Source organism: Oncorhynchus mykiss, chromosome 9 (assembly GCF_057628025.1).
Source record: "Oncorhynchus mykiss isolate SJ-2025 chromosome 9, ASM5762802v1, whole genome shotgun sequence".
Lineage (NCBI taxonomy): Eukaryota > Metazoa > Chordata > Actinopteri > Salmoniformes > Salmonidae > Oncorhynchus > Oncorhynchus mykiss.
In genome coordinates, this window is record NC_143030.1 from 27,304,622 (window position 1) to 27,323,247 (window position 18,626).

The 18,626-nt window shown below is 43.4% G+C and overlaps 1 protein-coding gene across 2 annotated transcripts in view; it reads left to right on the forward strand.

The window, feature by feature from the left end:
• mllt3 (MLLT3 super elongation complex subunit) overlaps positions 1–18,626 on the forward strand; it is a 41,992-nt gene that overhangs the window by 5,730 nt on the left and 17,636 nt on the right. For both annotated transcript variants that reach the window (XM_021615178.3, XM_090183867.1), the window contains exons 3-5: positions 16,037–16,119; positions 16,452–16,595; positions 17,515–17,553. In XM_021615178.3, coding sequence (XP_021470853.2) covers positions 16,037–16,119; positions 16,452–16,595; positions 17,515–17,553 — 266 coding nt within the window. The remainder of the gene's footprint in view (positions 1–16,036; positions 16,120–16,451; positions 16,596–17,514; positions 17,554–18,626) is intronic.

Below are 18,626 nucleotides of genomic sequence, written 5' to 3' on the forward strand. Positions count from 1 at the left end.
GAGCCAGGGATTGAGGTTGAGATCAGTTCAAGAGAAAAGCTTTCTCTTTTTCTGAGAGAATACTGTCTCTGAATGCTGGCTTACGGGTTTAAATGTTATAACCTGACTCAGTGGATTGGATGTTGTAAATCATCACGACTCAAGTGTGGCTTTGATAAGAAAGTAACTAGCCTCTTGGTCTTGCAAGGAAAAAATGCATAAACAATGAATTGTAAATTGCCTTCTACTTGAGTTTTAAATTTAAAAAAAATAGACAGTTGCTGTTAAATGGAAAGTTATTTCTTGACACCTATGTTCTGTTTTGATTAGTTAAATTGAGCAGTATCTGAGTTCGAGAGCTTCATTTGAACATGGTGAGTATTCAAGTGGGTGAAATAGAAGGGGCTGTTATAGTGCACTGCATAGTATGATGTATTTGGTTATGAATCTACCTTGTCCATCGGTTTACTGCGGAGTCATTGAGCAAATCAGTCTTCTTTCAATAAACTGGAAAATCTGTCCGTTTACATGCGCGTAAACAAGACGCCATTTCAACAAGCATAAATCTATACTGTGTTAGGCAAATCGAGGAGAGGTGGTCAAGGCAAGTGCCATTATACAAAGTGTCGCTTGTACTTGCCGTTCCAAAGTGCTGCACGCATGTTGTCAATGCATGCAGGGAATTTGGAACGGATCTCTTTATTCGTGGGAACACCTGACTCGGAGTTTGATGTGGTTAGCAAAAGTACATTTATCACCCAGTATTTCTGATTCATGGCATAAATGACAGATCTAAAGATGTGCTCATGAGAACAGCTGAGGTGTGTGCGCGCCTGCCTGTCTGTGTGACAGTGTGGTGAAATCCTCCCCCACTATGTTTATTTCCCCATAGCATTACACACAAATCAAACTAGTGTGCTTGAGATGTACGCTAAAAGTATGTGGACGCCATCAAATTTAATGGGTTTGGCTATTTCGGCCACGTCCGTTGCTTATAGGTGTATCAAATCGAGCATACAGCCATGCAATAAGTAGAACGGCCCGTACTGAAGAGCTCAGTGACTTTCAACGTGGCACCGTTGTTGGAAAGGTGGTATCCTATAAGTCAGTTGGTCAAATGTCTGCCCTGCTAGAGCTGCTCCGGTCAACTGTAAGTGCTCTTATTTTGAAGTGGGAAAAGTCAACTCCATATTAATCCCCATGATTTTGGAATGAGATGTTGATGAGCAGGTGACCTCAAACTTCTGGCCATGTAGTGTATGTTCTGAAGAAGCCCTTTTGACAAGCGGTGAGTAAAATGAGGGTTCACTCTAGTCCCCCCCCCCCCCCCCCCCCCCCGCCAGTTCTTGATAAATTATGTGCTTGGCTAGAATAAAATGTTCCAAAACCCCAGCAGGAAGATACTTAACCTTGTTTAAATCCCCTGCTATGACACATGCCATGAGATCTTACCCCAGTCCCTAGGAGGTGAATGTTTCCTCTAATTCTGGTGTGTGTTTACTGTGAACACTGAGGGTCTACTTGATTTGGCTTAGTTTTAACATCAAAAACGACAGAGGAAATGCATCCCCGTAATATTTTTAACATGGTAATAGCTGTTCTATCATTCAGCCAACACCTACGTTCTATGAGACTTAACAAACATAACAAACATGCAGGGTTTGACATTAACCTGTTTATCCACTGGTCCTTCAGACGAGGTGGCTGACGATGTTTGCAAGAAACCACTTTACAAAATAAAATTAATTAGTAACGTAACATTATTAGAGAGAATCAGACAAATTATGCTACGCTCTATTGGCTACTTAGCTTATTCAAGACCGTCTCAAAATACAACACTGCCCCTTTTTAAGGCATAAAAGATGGCTAGAAGTGCACACATCTTGTGCTCTTGGAAGACGCAACCTCTTCCCTGGGCTAATAACTGTGCTAATAACTCGCTGACTAGCAAAGAATATGAACAAATATGCAAACGTTGCTGCATGCAGCTCTCACTTTGATCTCAAAGCAAGTGCATCTACTTGAGGCCGCTGTAGCCTAAACACAGTCCAGTTCAAAGTGAATGGCACAGATCCGTATATAGCAATGGTCTAATGCATACAGGCTTACTGCAGCTCTGATTGGTTATGGGCCACCAGTCTGTGTAGAGTACTGGCCTGAGTCATGCCTGTTAATGCAATAGAATCCTACTCCCAATACACTCTGCCTATAAGAAAATATCTTTCTCAGTTTTGCATACTAAATCTTGCATAGTTTATTTTGTTTCGGTATATTACATTGAAAGTGGGTAATATTGTGTTTATTCGATCACAATTCCCACAGTAGAGCTACACGTCGATAGTGTTACCTCTGAACTGAACTTCACTCAATTTTCTACGATCGCGCACAGGCTCATATTTCTTCTGCGTGACGCACCACGCACACACGCAGCTTTAGAGGGAACATCGGTAGTATGGTACTTCAGTGTTTTCACATGGTAACAAATTGCCAGCCTAAGTACTTCCTGAGCTCGAAGGGTTTTGTATAAAACGTAGGCGCAAAAAATTAGGATGCATATTTCTTTAGGTAGTTGAAATTGTTTTGGGGGTGGGCAGTGTTGCCACCTTTTGGGTATGGTGGTTCGTTACTAGGTTACCCTCGAGAGTGCGCTGACATCAAAACGTAGTGTTGCCAACAGTGACATTGGGTTCTGTTTTTAGGCAAGGTCATGGTTTTCAGGCTAGGCAATGGCTTTAAATGCTTTCAGCCTTGGATCCTGTTTGCAAGGATGATGTATTTGCAGCTTATCGCTCAATTTGACCAATCGGGCACTCCTCTTAGCCTGAAACCTTCCTTAGCAAGTTCAAGCTGTATCCTGGTTTGCAATCTACTGCCTCACACGTTTTTATTCTAAAACTTGGTGTTGTCTCCCCTAACGGGTAAATGACTGGTGTTCTGATGTTACACCTAAAATGGTAGGCTACATTTTACATTTGTGGAATTGTCGGACTCGAACCCCAAGACTCTTCAGGAGCAGTGTGGCATCAATGCTCTTCTGTTGTGTACAAAATACCTCCACAGCCAGTCTTCAGCTTGGCTGAAATGTATGATGCCGTTGTCAGGTAAACAATCAGGCTTATTATTTTGTATCACGGGAGGTTAACCCTACCCCTCTCTGGTACCTTTGATCAGCATTGGGCCTCTGATGGGCAAAGCCAAAGAAGTTGAGGGCAAACCTAGCATAGACGAGCAGGTTTGACTGTTTTTAATACTGGTCTTGTAAGGGCACAGCTACCCCCTGCAGAAAGGGAGAGGGGTGTGTACACACACACACACGCCTTCCAAGGATATGTAGCTCTGAAGGTCCCCTTTATTCCCTTTCTCACTTCCCTCTTGTGAGGCGGCTAAATGCCGGCCTTACTGTTTTAATATAGCCATCCTGCAGCTGTTGTGGATCACACCGGTGCCCTCTCCTCACTTGACAGGGAATTATTTTCACTCACTTTTCTTAGAAAAATGTATTGTGGATGGTTTACATTTTTTTTTTTATCCGTCCTAAATGTGTACAAATCTAGAATAAAGCAGGTAATATATGAATTATGAAGACCATAAAATGACGACAACATTTGTCACAACAGGAGTGGTCAGTTGCCGTCCCCATTCTGCACTATTCTGCTCTGTCTCGATTTTAAAGCTTCCGATTTTGTAGTTTTATGGCCAGCAAGACATTTAAACAGACCTGGAGAAAATGGTTATGATTGGCTGCCATGCTGTGTAGCCTTGGAAACCTGATATTTAGTCCTGTGAGGAGGACTGGAGGAAAAGGAGGGGGTGAGACCGACCCCCATCCCAAAATAAATGGACTGGAACACGGTTTAGTCGGACATTTTTACTTTGGGCCTGTCAAAGCATAACCAATACACCCGTTTTTTTTGTTTTGTTGTGGGACTGACTTGATTTCCGTCATCGTATTGTTCTCTGAACGAGATTTCCCTATTTTACAGATGTTAGTAATGTAGCCTGTTATGACTCCCTATTCAATACATTTGTCTTTTTTTCTTGCCGGTCATTTCGGGTTCTGAAATGAGCACTTGCTCATCATATGCAGTGTATGCTCTGTGCTGTAAGGATGCTCTCACACCTGCCTCGAAGCCAGTGGGAATAGCTGGCCGGTTCCCTTGACTCCACAGTCATAATCGTAATTCAAAACCTCAGCGAACATTTTAAGGCATGATAGTAATAAATCATGACCATTGGCTCTATGGGAAGTTTGAAGCTATTGATTTTACGGCGCTGAGCAGATCACATTTGTGTCACTCGCAAAATATATTTCCCTGTAAAAAGATGCTGACGACCGGCAAACTGATGTTCACGTCTCTGCCGGTGTGAACTAAGGTATTGGGCAGAACGGGCTCAAAGAGTTGTTTCAAATCTTAAATCTAATCCTCTATTCCTATTTGTGTAACAGTGCTTTTAGTTTTCTAATTGTTTGGGGGGTTTCAACTACCCTTACTCCATGTTGCTTTAACTTACCTGGCCACCGTATATCTCTTTTCAAAAGCGATAGAGAGAATGTTGTGGGGCATAGGAAGTGAACTAGAGACTTAGCGGTAACTCTGCTCTTGCGTTCCCCCACAGCTGCACTGATTTCCAGTTTCAGTCCAGGAGGGGGAAGCTGCTTCTCCTCGACACATTAAAATTAATGATGCAACAGTCTGTAAAGTCACAGTGCCGCCTCATTATAGGCAGCAGTTAGGCCCTGGCGTTCAGGTGTTGCCGTGGCGACGGCCACTGCCGAATGGCATCGCTGTCGTCTCGGCGGAGCGCACCAACCCTGAAGAAGTTAGCTCTGGACTGGAACCGAGAATGGGCTATTTTTTGCAATCAGCTCCGATGGCACATGCTGCTTTGTGGTGTTAAGCACCCCATTTGGCGTGTTTTAATCTGTTTTTGAGATGGTACCTCTTAGGATGTGCGGGTAATATTTCATGAAAAGCGTGTCCCTTTAATGGAAGGGCATTTCGTCATTACGGGGGTGGAATGGGGGAGTTGAGAAGCATTACTGGATCTTTATGTTGAGATAGTGAAGGACTCTTTATTTTTCTGTAAGAAGCTCTCCGATAACCAGTTTAAATAAGGTGTGTGTGTGCACGCGCCTGCCTTCCCTATTCCCTCCATAGCGGTGGGTTAGCTTAATGATTGGCTCAGTATGTTGGCCCCTGGGTCTCGCCTGGGCTCCTGGAGTTGTCGCATGAAGCCTTTAAAAAATATATATAAATGTTAAAAAAAAAAATGTATATATATATATACATCTTTCCTTATCCTGACTGCCTTTCCTAATCATTATTTTTGGGGCTGTGCACATACCCCAAGTCAAGTCACTGGAGTACCCATAGACGAGATCTCCTCAGGCTTAAACATGTCTTAGATGTAGTGTGGCGTTCCTCTCCTCCCTTTGCTGTGGTTTCGCTAATGTGATCTCGTCTTGCTCTGATATTGATGGCGATATTGTCTTTGTCTGCAATGTAGTACGTTTTGATGCATTTAGAGGAGTGTGGGTTTGGAGATGTGCTAGCCTAGATGTGCTTGGTTCCGTTTTGTAGTCAAAAGTGAATGTTGAGACATTTGTCTGGATATTGGGAGTGAAAGTGCATGTGTGCGTGACCCTGCCAGTGTTTACTAGCAGTTGTACAAGCTTCACTTGAACGCTATTATTTATTTACAGTATTTGTATCCCCCTCATTGTTATCGTTAATTATTAATTGGTGGGTATGATAAATGTTGTAAGCGCAAAGTCGATTTCCAACAACAGGTTTGATTTGTGGAGCCCAGAATAGACTCCTGCTTGCGGACACCAGATCCGCGCACACCTCTGCTGAGATAATTGTCTCCAGCCCTGGGGCTTGACATGTCATCCCTGCCTTCAAACTGATTATTGCCCATTGGAGATGTGCAGAGTGTGACTCATTCCTCTCCCCTGATTTCCCCCTCATGATTTGGGAGGTCTGTCAGAAACACTCCTCTGCCAGAAGCTCATTTTGGTTTAGTTTCCCTCACTTCTCCTACCGCTGCCCTCTACCTCTGTCACCCCAAGACAACAGTCATGCCAGCATTACATCCATTCTCCTCTCCTGCCAGCCAGCTGGATATAGGTCTTTTGATGCCTCTTTTTGGCATTCAACCCCATTTTTTACTTTTTAAAGAGGGTGTATACATTTTTACAATTCTCAGGAAAGTTTCGTAGTTGAGGTGTTATTCTTATCATGGAGAGACAGGGAGTCGGTCAATAGCACAGGGCGTTTAGAGATTAGCAGTTGCTAGTCACTAGTTATGCCGTGTGTGTGTGCGCACCTTGGGTCCTTCAGTTCATTCTACTGTTTCCTAAAGACCACAGGATGTGCACTGTCACAAATCTCCAGTGTTCCTTGATGTCCCCAGTACTGGACAAAGCCCCCCTCTGCCTCTACTTCCCTGTGCCCCCCCCCCCCCCCCCACCCACCCCTTACTGGAGAGCAGAGGTACCATCAGCCACTGGATGTGCCTCCCCCCAGCTTCTGGCCAGAAATCAAAGAGCTGCAGGAATTCGCCAGTAATTGTTTTACGACTCGGCAGAAATCATACCTACTTGTATAGGTGGAGCACAAAGGGCCTGGGCCGTGAAACGGCAGGCTGCCTGCCGCCGCTGCTGCTGGCATGAAAGGAGTGGGAAAGAGGTAGAGATGGAAGGGGGGGAGCAGCCGCTGAAAAACAGGAACTGAGCTGTAAATGCTCACTCTCCCCTAGTTTTGTCAATGAAAGGAGGGTGGAGGAAGTGCTTTATTGATGCATTGTCTATAAGGGCTGTCTGTTGACAGGTCTTTCTCTCCTGATCTCACGCTCGCCATAAAACATTTTTTATTTTATTTTTAAACTTTACAGTACCTAACATTTTAGTCAAGACTTGCTGCACTGTGTGAGGGCCTCATTAATGAGCCAAATGGCAAGATGTTTGGCTTTGCTTGAGGTTTACACACCCCTGCCATACTGTCATGCATATTAGTTATTCTTGGGCACTGTCTTGATGTACTAAACTGATTCCGTGTTCATGAAAATTAAATGTGGCTTCACGATATGGAAACCACTTTGGCTCCTTTTCGTTTCGCGACTCCTGGTTTCCATCAGATTCCAATTGTTTTCCTTTATGTTGCATTTAGGCCATGTCAGATTGTCTAAAATATTTTAACCAGGTTAGTCTCGTTGATAATCAATTTTTCAACAGAGACCTTGACCAAGACGGGCAGCATCAACACATCGGTTTCAGACAAACGGGCATGACCTCAAGCAGACGAAGATGCCTCTTACGTCACTCCCAAAAATGATTTCACGTGTCTAGATGCTATAGATGGATATCTGTAAGAGGGGTGAGGGACCTGATGTGGTGAGCGCACAGTAAGGAATCAGGGCAGAAATGCATTTATTTTAGTTTAAGGAAAAGTAATATTTTGTCGTTCAAGTATTTGTTTCAGAATGGTTGGAAATAATTTTAAAATATGAGAAATTGAGTTGCCTCGGTCATAAGTGCATTCACACAGCAACATTGTGCCTAATCTATAAAGCAATTTGTAAATGATGAGTGGACCCTTAATCTCAAGGGAGAGATTTATTTATTGGAAAGATTTGACCATATATTTTATGCATTGTTCGACTAGGTCTATCGTGAGGATGACACCCTTGCAGTTTGTCTAAACGAACCGTCCCATCCCCCATATGTATGACTTGTGCAGTGCACGTCTTCCCCACCTGCAGCACAAGGAGTTGAAGCAGAGGGGGAAATACTTTCTAGTACAGAGGAGCTTGGGGGTAATCCGACGGCATGGAGGCAGTGATGACAAACGGGTGATGCAACACCAGCTTTGTTCCGTTTCACGCGCTCTGTGCCTGGGTGGGCGAGGTGGTTGGCAGTGATGGCAACTGCCTGCGTTTCCTGATAGCTTTGTTGTCCTTCCATGTAATGCATCTTTAACTGCAATGCCAGTTTTTTTTTTTCTCTTAAAAAAAAAAGCCAGTAGAGAAATTTGTAGAAGTACTAGATGACTATATTCTATTAGAGGAAATTGTTAGTTTCAAAAGCACAGATTTTATAAGAAATAGTTTAATGTAAAAAATATACAGTACCAGTTAAGTTTGGACACAGCTACTCATTCCAGGGTTTTTCTTTATTACCATTTTCAACATTGTAGAATAATAGTGAAGACATCAAAACTATGAAATAATAGTATGGGGGGAAAAAAACCTTGAGTGGGTGTTCTAAAACTTTTGACTGGTACTGTATATTTATGTCATCTCCCATCACGCCTCCACTATTACAGTGGCACAACACAGGACGAAGAATCAAATGAAAACCTGGTGCGGTGCTGGTCTGGGAGAGTGCTTTTTGAAGGCTGGGGGAGCAGCTTGAACATCGGGAGTGATAGAGGGACCACCAATGGCCTTGTTGACCGATGGCTAGCCGCCATGCTGACAGCAAGGCTCCCTGGGTAAAATATGGCGGAGGGGGGGGGGGGGTTGGTGTTCGTAAGCCTTTTAAAAGCCAGGGAGCTCAGCAAGGTATGCTGAAAACTATACTGTACAGGAAATTAAATCGCATTGCGAGGGAGTGAAATTGGTCGCCGCAGCCACCATTAATGGCCTTTTAATTAGAACCATAATGGAATTCTACCCGGCAACTGATCATCCTGTTATGGTGCCAATTACGGCGTGTGAGCGCCCTGTTTTCTAGTAAACCTCGTGCCCTCGTTCTTTGCTTGGAGAGGGGGGGGGGGGTTAGGGCTAAAGGAATTTATCCCCTTACCATCTTGGCCCCTAATGGTCAATTACAGGGGATAGCTGGCATCAGGGAGACACTACAAATCTAAGAGGGGACTGGGTGGGAAAACTATACCCAGTTCAGTCAAGGTCCCATGCAGACTGACCTAACCCAATCTGTTTGGCTGGTATCATGCCATTGTTCGCATAACGACTTAATGCTGTTGAGAGCGTGCTGGTGTCTTTTTTTTTGTTGCTCACTATAAATGCTTGGTCTTGCATTGAATGACTTTAATTAATGATCTTTGTAATTAAAAACAAAGTCTTGTTATGAGTAGTGTTTTCTAAGACTATAAAATGAATGCTCTCGTTTGGGGTTTACTTTGAGGTCTGCCATGGACTGTTAAGCTTGGTGTTTAGTGTTTTTCCCTCTGTGCTCAGCTGTGGTTGGTGAATGAGGATATTGCCAACACGTGTTCACTGTTCACCCCTTTATATCGGCGTCGGCCTGGCCGCTGAATCATCATTCAGTACGCTCACATTCAGCTGTTTTGGATCAGTAGTGTAAAGGGGTGTATGGGACAGGAAGTTGCACCCTCAAGATCTAGGCGAGAGATCTGTGGTTGTCTATTTCTGAAGAAGAGGGTGTGGGGTATATGTGTAGGAACCATGGGGAAACCGAAAGGCACTAGAGGGAACTTTTAAAAAAATAAAAAAACGTTATGCTGTAGTCATGGAGTAGGCCATACTATTCTCATGAGATCCAACCATCATGCCCCTAAAAGTGTTTTTTTCCCACACTGGTAGTGCCCAAACTATAATCAGAATAGAATAGTAAGAGTGACTTGTGTGACATCGTAAGGGAAGCTTGAGGGAGTGATCCACTGTATCCGAGTGACAGATGTTTATGATTTGGTTACAAGGTTGGTATTGTTCATGTACTCCCCCTGAGGTCCCCCCCCCCCCCTTCTCTCTCTCTCTCTCTCAGGACCCGTGTCAGTCTAGGAGAAATCCCACTGAGTGTTTTGTGTATGTCTGAGCGCTGCTACCATGACACCCTGTAGCTTCAGTGACACAACCCCCTCCCTGCCTTTGGTGTCTTCCAATATGGTAGGTGCAGAATCGCACCTTTTTTTGTGTCGTCCCCCCCATATGGCAAGATGTGCTTTGGGGAAGCGCTTTCATCCCTGGTTCTCCCTGTCTTTCCTCGTTTTCCTTTCGTCGATGCATGGTTGTTTTTGTCTGAGCATTGGACCGTCTCTCTCCACTAATTCAAACTTCCACTCGGCATTGGCAAAAGGGAGCAAATTGCCTATATGAACAAGAGCTGGGCCCTGGCAGGAAACAGGCTGTATGTCTTTGATTAGCGCATGAGTTGCCAGGTCAGGTTGGTTCCTGTTGCTACAGTAGTGGTCAAAACTACACTAAACAGTCTTCCAACTATAAGGAACGTTTTGGTGCTGATGACTTTCAGGTATTTGTGTAGCAGCCTGCTTGAGAAATTAGCCTTATTTGATACAATGATAGAGAATGAGGATAAATGAACTCCCCATAGCCATAGATTGTTAGTGGCGGTTCTCTTCAGATCACAGTTGTGACATTCTACTTCCTTCCCCTTTTTGATTGAACAGACTGACACCCATGTTGTGGCATTGAGGTCCTAATGAAAATGCTTAGATTAGCATTTTTCTGTAATCAGTCTAGGGCTGAGGGCTGCTCATGGGCTTGTACATCAGTCTGCAGCCAGTCATATAGGTCAACAGTGCAGAAGAAAAAAGCTCGAGGGGGAGGTAAATGGGGAGAGGAGAGCGTCGAGCCTGTGGTAATTAAGCCCATGCCTGGGACCAATTATCGGCCAACCAATTTTAATTCTGCAAATGGTTTGTTATTTCAGGTCGGCCGCTGCTTGGCCAAGTGAATGAGCAGATTTGATGAAGGCCACAGCATGGTCTACACTCCACCCCCCCCTTTACATAAGCATTGTGCAATACTGTCTAGAACTCTTCAGTCAACTCCTTTAAGGCCATAACCTGCCACCTTCCATTGTTTGGCACTTGCTTGACCAGGGGATATCCTGGTACACCTTTTTTTGCGGCATTGGCTTTTTCCTAAGAGCTTAGCAACTGGCCCCCTGCATCTTAAGTCCCTTGCTAACTCGATTAGTCCAAATGGGAGCAGGTGACCTCTCCTCGGTTGTACACTGGCCCGTGTGTGGAGCATGGTAACCACAATGGTTTGGGGGAGGGTGAGGGAAGATGTTCCGCAGCGGACTGAGGACTCACCTCTGCGGAGCATCTAATCATTACTCTCCATAGATTGAGCAGCTCACGCCACTATTAACTAGTCACGATGTAAGAAGACTCGCTGTGCAGAAGTTTGTTTCAGGATAATTATTGTTCCTTATCACAAATTAATTTGATTCTGTAGAGTCTGGGAGTTCACGATTTGGCATATGAACATTTAGATCCTTTAAGCGAAGCATAACTTGTAGCCACATTCAACTGCTTTTGTCAACAGTTGTAATTCTTGTTTCTTTTAAAGTTGGACCTTAAAATGGACTTGAAAGCACCTCTTAATATTTTCTGTGCTATCCTTTCCCGTTGGGAAGACGCTTGACCTTTCTGCACGGCCTGCCATTCAAGACCTCACAGCTGGGACGTTGGATTAAAAATGGGAAGTGATTCACTGTGGCTTGATGCCCTTAGACACTAGAATCTCTAGATGTTCCAATTAAATGATGCAACACAGTTAGTGCACCGTCTGCCTACGGAACAACAGGAACAGTAAGGCTGCGGATTCATGAATAATGGTGATTCAGCTGAGTCATGGACCAAATGTCGACCAATAGAAATAGTCAGACTAAAGACTAGCTTTCAAATTACTTGATTTTTTAAAATTGCAAGTGTGAGCGCTGTTGAATAGAGCTTGAAATATAACTAATTTGTATAGGTGTCAATATTTGACTAGTTACCAGTATATACCTGTTCCATCAATGTTTCTGTTCCATAGGCAGACGGAGGCTCTTTCTGAGCTGCAAGCTCTCTACCATATGAGTTACAATATGGAGTATGACAGCATGTCCTCTGCGAAAGCTTTTTATCCAGCCACTTTGACGGATCAACTTGACAGACGTAGTTATTTTCTCTTGAAAGTGCTTTGGGGTAAAGTTTCGCGAAGTGCAAGTGGATAATCTGTATTCTAACAGTTACTTTACAGACGTTAAGTGCATCTGTTAGGGAAGGGAAAGCGTTCCGTAATTAAACCTATAGGGAAAGGGGATACACAGTCCGTTGCACAACTGACTGCATCCAACCAAAATGTGTCTTCCACATTTAATCCAACCCCTCTGAATCCGAGAGTTGCGGGAGGACACCTTAACCCACGTCATCAGGCACCCGGGGAGCAGTTAACCATTTAACTGCCTTGCTCAAGGGCAGAACAGCAGATCTTTCCACCTTGCTGGCTCTGGGATTTGAAACCAGGGACCTTTCGGCTACTGGCCCAACACTCTTAACCGCTATGCAACTCAATGTGATGATGGCACTTAATCCTAAGCACGATGCAGTAAAGGCATGTTTAAAAATGCCTGTAACTCAGAACCTGAAGCAAGGATATGCATATTCTTGATACCATTTGAAAGGAAACACTTTGAAGTTTGTGGAAATGTGAAATTAATGTAGGAGACTAACACATTAGATCTGGTAAAAGATTTTAAAAATAATGTTTTTTTCTTTGTATTATCTTTGAAATGCCGCAATGTAGTATTGCAGTTTAGGTGCAATTTAGATTTTGGCCACTAGATGGCAGCAGTGTATGTGCAATGTTTTAGACTGATCCAATGAACCATTGCATTACTGTTCAAAATGTTGTATCAAGTTTGCCCAAATGTCCCCTAATTGGTTTATTGATACATTTTCAAGTATATAACTGTGCACTCTCCTCAAACAATAGCATGATATTATTTCACTGTAATAGCAACTGTAAATTGGACAGTGCTATTAGATTAACAAGAATTTAAGCTTTCTGGCAATATGGGAAATGTGTTACTTAAAACGTCATGCTAATCACATTAATGCACCGTTAGCTCAACTGTCCTGTGGGGGGGAGGCACCGATCCCGTAAAGGTTAAGTTAAACACTCGCCATTTGAGATGAGGGAGGGCAAGGGGAAAGAGGGAACATCTGATTTCATGAGCGGAAGGAGCTGTTGGTGAAGTAGCTGCAAGATGTCTTCAACTTTTTTTAAATTTTACTGTGCAGTTCTATGTCCTCCAACTTTTGGCTCATTACAAACCAGTCTCTGGGGAAAGGGCAAATGCATTGTGACTGGCATTGTTCTATGATTGACATCTCTGCTTGATCCACAGGGAGAAAAAGTGAGCACCTCGGGCCTGCTCAATAAATAGGCTGGCCCTCTGTCTCCCTTCCAAACTTTGCGCTAATCGTTGGCAAAGTTCCTGTTGACAGGTCAATGAGTGTATTGCGTACCTCGCTCTTCCAGTTGCAGGTTGTTTATGGGACGAGTCTTGTCCTGTAGGCAGAACTGTGATTTCCGCTAGATGTGCCTGCTGCAAAGTCAAAATTGTTATAAACAAAAATTTTAATTTGTCTTAATTTAAGGTCAAGGTTAGTCATTAGGTTTATCAGATTTTTATACCTTTTGGGCTGTGCCAATTTGTGACTACTCTGCAGAGCTTCCTCCAGAACAAGATTAATTACGAAAAACGCTAACCTGCCTTCCAGTTGCTCCTTCACATGTACAGTGACCTTTTCAATTTCGAATAGGGAACCATAGCCAAGATGGTACTGCCAAGCCAAACTCCTCCCACAGCTCAAAGCTCAGTCATTTAATTTGCTTTCCTTCTTCCCCTTTCCTGCCTGTGACGCACACCGAGATGGTAACATAGCCAATGTGTTGGCTTGGTAAATCTTTTCTCATCAATTTAATGAGTTCCATTCTAGGGTCACTTGTTGCAATGATGTGTAGATTACAAGCAGTGTGCTTCTAATGGTGATCTACTCTTCAATGGTTGCTAATCCAGTTTTGTTGCCACATGAGATTTACAATGCAGCAGGGATCCTGCATTGAAATAGTGGTTTAGGCTAAGAGAGGAAATGCACTATAACTTAAAATGGTCAAGTACAGCAAGCGATGGGATGGCCAAGCGTGGCCGCCCACACGTCGCAGTGTCTGAATTTGAGTGGGGAATGTTATAAATGACTTGATTGAAGAGTTAAGACATTGAGATTGTGGCATTTTAACAAAGTCTACAGAGTGAACCTTTTGATTCGATATGTAAGAAACAACAACTGCTACAATGAAATGGCTGTGTTCTTCATTGGTTGACGAATCCCAAAAATGTACATTACAGCCCCTAATGACTTTGGGGGCTATCAAGACCGTGGGTTTTTTTGGTCAAAAGTCCATCTCTCCTCCGTGACCCGGAAACTGATAAGTGTCTTTGTTAGTAGGCAAGCGGAAGACTGTCCTCCCCTCTTTGAGTTGAGCAAATCTAAGTGAGAAATAAGGTCATGTGGTGAAGCGCTTTGCTGTGTTAAATGATAGGGGTGCTCTTTCCTGGGCAACAAGTAGGAGACACAGTGGGAGGTAGTAGCATACCTGGGAGACCAGGTGTTGATGCTAGCTAACCCTCAGAAAACACCTTCCAGACAGTCTCTTAGGTCGACAAACCTGCTTCACCGCCACATGGGGGGAAAAATGCTGGAGGCTTAAATATGTGAAAGAGAACTGCTCAGACAGAGCCCAGACTATCCCACGCTATGTTTCTGGGTGGTGCAACTCATCTCATCCTCAACCCATATTTTCCAGGTTCTACATAAATAAGTTCGGCAGGCTACGGTGAATGGAACCTTTTAGCCACATGTAATTGAACCTGACCCGATCACGCAATTAATCACGACCCACAATATTTGCTCAGCGTTATTGGATTCTGGGGCAGAGCATACACCAGCAGTGAGGTTGACTCTGGTCTAGCCATCCGAGCCGTCAGTCACCCTGAAGGTGGTGGCGCTTAGAGCTGGTGTAATGTGAACATCTGACTTCCTGTCTAGGTTACTGCCAGCCAGGACTCTGTAGGGGACGAGTACTTTTTTGACCATTCCGACACGTTTGTTTTTTACATTTCGAGAACCGTTTCTCAATTTCTGTCGGATTTGGCTAGTTTGAACGGTTGGCATACACTGGGGAGAACGCAGTCATTTAAGAACCTATTTTTCTCTGAATGTTTTGTTAATCCCTGTTGGCTGTCTGTCATGCTGTGCCCTGCCATTCCCTGCTTTTACTGCCTTTTTAAAAGACTGTCTGACCTTGACAGAGTTAGAATGACTGCATTTATACTATACCACTCCTCCGAATGTGCTAAGGAGCCCATTGTATATTACTTAGCGCTTTATCAATGTACAAACTGTACAATTATGGTTATGCTGCACATACTACTCCGTAAAGACGAACAAAAGATAAAAAGATGAACGGGAGCTTGTAGATTCTCTTATTTGCCTTGAACATGCAGACTAATTGGCAGTCTTGCTACAAAGCCCCCTGGGACATAGAGAATGACAAACAGGTGTGTCCGAGGGGGTCATCTGACCTGGAGCGCAGGTTGTTTGTCCTGAAGAGCTTGATGGGAACCCAGCGTTTCATGTCGTGGGTTGCCAGGATTTGAGATGTATTTATATCTAATATTAGCCCAGAGTTTCTGGTATCCGTGTTGCATCAGATTGGTGGCGGAAATGGTCTTCATGTTTATAATGAGATCCCAGTAGAGGGAGCGCTTTCAGGTAGTACCTTGGCAGTGTGAAGTTGTGAGCAAGTGTGGCTGGCAGCAAGGGACATTCCAATTCCCATTAGTGCCAATGTCTCATACACACATTAAGGGCTTTCTGTAATCTGAAGGTAACCTTGACAATTATGTAGGTTTAAATACTTTATTTTTTATTTTTTTAATGTTAAGAGGAATATATTTGGTACCTTGAGACTTTGCTGTTGCTTGTCGTTGGAATTAGATTAGAAAACAAATCACGTTTACTTCTTTTAAAAAACATTTTTCAAGGAGCTTATCGACTCACCCACGTTTTTAAAATATATATATATATATATATAATATATATTTTTTTTAAAAGGCTTTAGTGACAAACACATTAGAAACACTGAGCGGTGAGACACGGGGAGCACACAGGACTCGTATCATTGTTTCAGAGGACTAAGGATAACGTATTTACAAGTGAACACACAGCATTGAGTGAAAAGCACCCCCCTCCCCCTCTCTATATTTCAGTGTGCAAGGATCCACCCTATAAAGTGGAGGAGTCTGGATACGCAGGCTTCATCTTGCCCATTGAAGTGTACTTCAGAAATAAGGTACATTTAACAAGGTTTTGACCTGCGTTGCTTACTAAAGATTCCAACCTGTAAACATTTGGCTTAGCCTGATATATAGGAGACCATGATCATCCCACATTAGGACCTTTAATCTAAAAGTAGCATTTGAATTGTGGGTAATGGCAAAAAAAATTATATTTTTATATCCACATGCATTTGCATAGTTCTTTATACAGAATGATAGTTAACACTTTCTTTGCCTTTGTACGAAAGAGGACTCTATCAATATACATTTTACCACTTGGACTTTGGTACGCAACTGACTTCTCTCCTTTCTTTTGTTCCTACGGATGTCCCACTGCACCTCTCAGGAAGAACCTAAGAAAGTGCGCTTCGACTACGACCTGTTTCTACACTTGGACGGCCACCCGCCTGTCAATCACCTGCGCTGCGAGAAGCTCACCTTCAACAATCCCACGGAGGAGTTCCGCAGGAAGCTGCTTAAAGCCGGCGGGGTACGAGATGACGGGACTGGGGGGTGGGAGATGGAAATTTGACTAGGGGTGCATCTCAATAGCTGGTGTTTATCTTAATAGCCATAAGCATGTGTGGCCATACTGGATAGGTAGGCTTTTGCTCCAGCCTTGCTTGAACACCTGATTAAGCTGTGAGAGCAGGGCTTGAGAATAGGCCTTCATCTCCAGTATGGCCAATCCCTGGAGAGGTAAATTTATTACATGACAAATCAGAGGTTGAAGGGAATGTAACGCAATGAATAGCACTTTAAAAACATCCAGATGACAAAAGAACTTTGACTTTGCTGGCCACGAGATATGAACCATGTCGGTTGCATATCAGGCCAGCCATTGGTAGGCAAATGGGCTTATCAGGCCAGCCATTGGTAGGCAAATGGGCTTATCAGGCCAGCCATTGGTAGGCAAATGGGCTTATCAGGCCAGCCATTGGTAGGCAAATGGGCTTATCAGGCCAGCCATTGGTAGGCAAATGGGCGCATGCTTTTTATTTTGTTTTGTTTTTCTTCCCACTGCCCTCCCGAAAACCTTGTGCCCACAGGAATGTCCCCAAAACATTTTTGTGGACAATCGCTTCAGGAACATATGTAATTTGTAAGGTCATGTGTTTTTTTTTTTAAATATATATTTTTAGCAGGGCCCTCTCCATGCTCATTCCAGGAACACACCAATGTTTGTCTTTGTGCATGACATCATACACCTTAATGTCTACAGGCCTTTTCAGAGGAAACAAATAAGATTGGAAAAAGACAACGCTGACTGTGACATGGTTTAATTAAGAAAGGACTGGTGTGCCATAGCAACATTTATTCCGCTTACTCCGGATGTTTTGAGGTTTTCTCCATTAGAGCTGATTGGTGTGTGAGTGTGCACTAACATGCTTTATGTGTGTCCTCCACAGCAACGGGATCCTCACAAAAGAAGTTCGGACGACTCTCAAGTAAGACTTATCATGTGTACTGCAACATTCTTCCAATTGAGATATTTACACACAAGAATGTGTTGATACTGAAGCTTCAATGCTATTGGTCCACTCACATTGACATTGACAACGATGGGCTTTGACAATATAGACTTAGTATCCAAGAACTGTATCCAATATGCACAGTTGTGGGCAAGCTTCTATTATTTCTGAGACTTTCCCCATGTTGTTGACCAAGTGTTTCCCCTACCATTGTAAAGGCGGAACCCACCCCGCCTAGCTCTGTTATCCCCCTCCTAAAAGAGTTTGACATCTGTTGGTTTCATTTGGAGAGAGGGTAATGGGAAGACTGAAAGGAAAGGATAGTTGTATCAAAGGAAATGCTTACTAAGTAGTTTTGGTGCTGACTCACAGCAGATCATTTCAACCTCAGAGAAACCTCATGTTCCCAGTGAAGTGTTAACCCTTTGTTTACATCTTGCTGCTAGGCAAGACATGAAATGTGTTTATTCTTCCCTCGGCTGCTATGTTGAAGTGACACCACAATCAAACGCACCCTTAAATTTAGACACACAGGGAAGCAGCTGTGTTGTCTTTTCTTTGCTCGCGCGTGCTCACTGTCATTCCATACAATGTAATGACTGTCTGTGAGCAGTTCCAGGAATAACGTGCAGTGTTAAGTGGGCAAGTTTCTTTTTTTGAGGTTTGCTGCTCTTGGCATCGACAAGAACGCTACGATAATCTGTTAGCCTCCCTAAAAAAGAAAATGTTACAAAAATATCCAAACAAGCAGTCTTTAGTTTTACACACAAGCAGCTATAATAAGCAGGAATTATGAAACAGTCCAATTCATCTGATATTCAAATAGATTGGTTAAGCTCTTCGTTCCCAGACCATGTGGGCACAAGATACAATAAACTGTTTTCCACATCAGGACAATATCATTGTTCATTTCTTTGCCCTTTTTATTGCAGTGTATTATTACTAGGTCATTTTCTTTCTGTTGTAGATTTGATTCCCACAGGCTACATTCTATATTAAATATGTCACTGATCTGTAAGTCACTGTGGATAAAGGTGTTGGCTAAATGA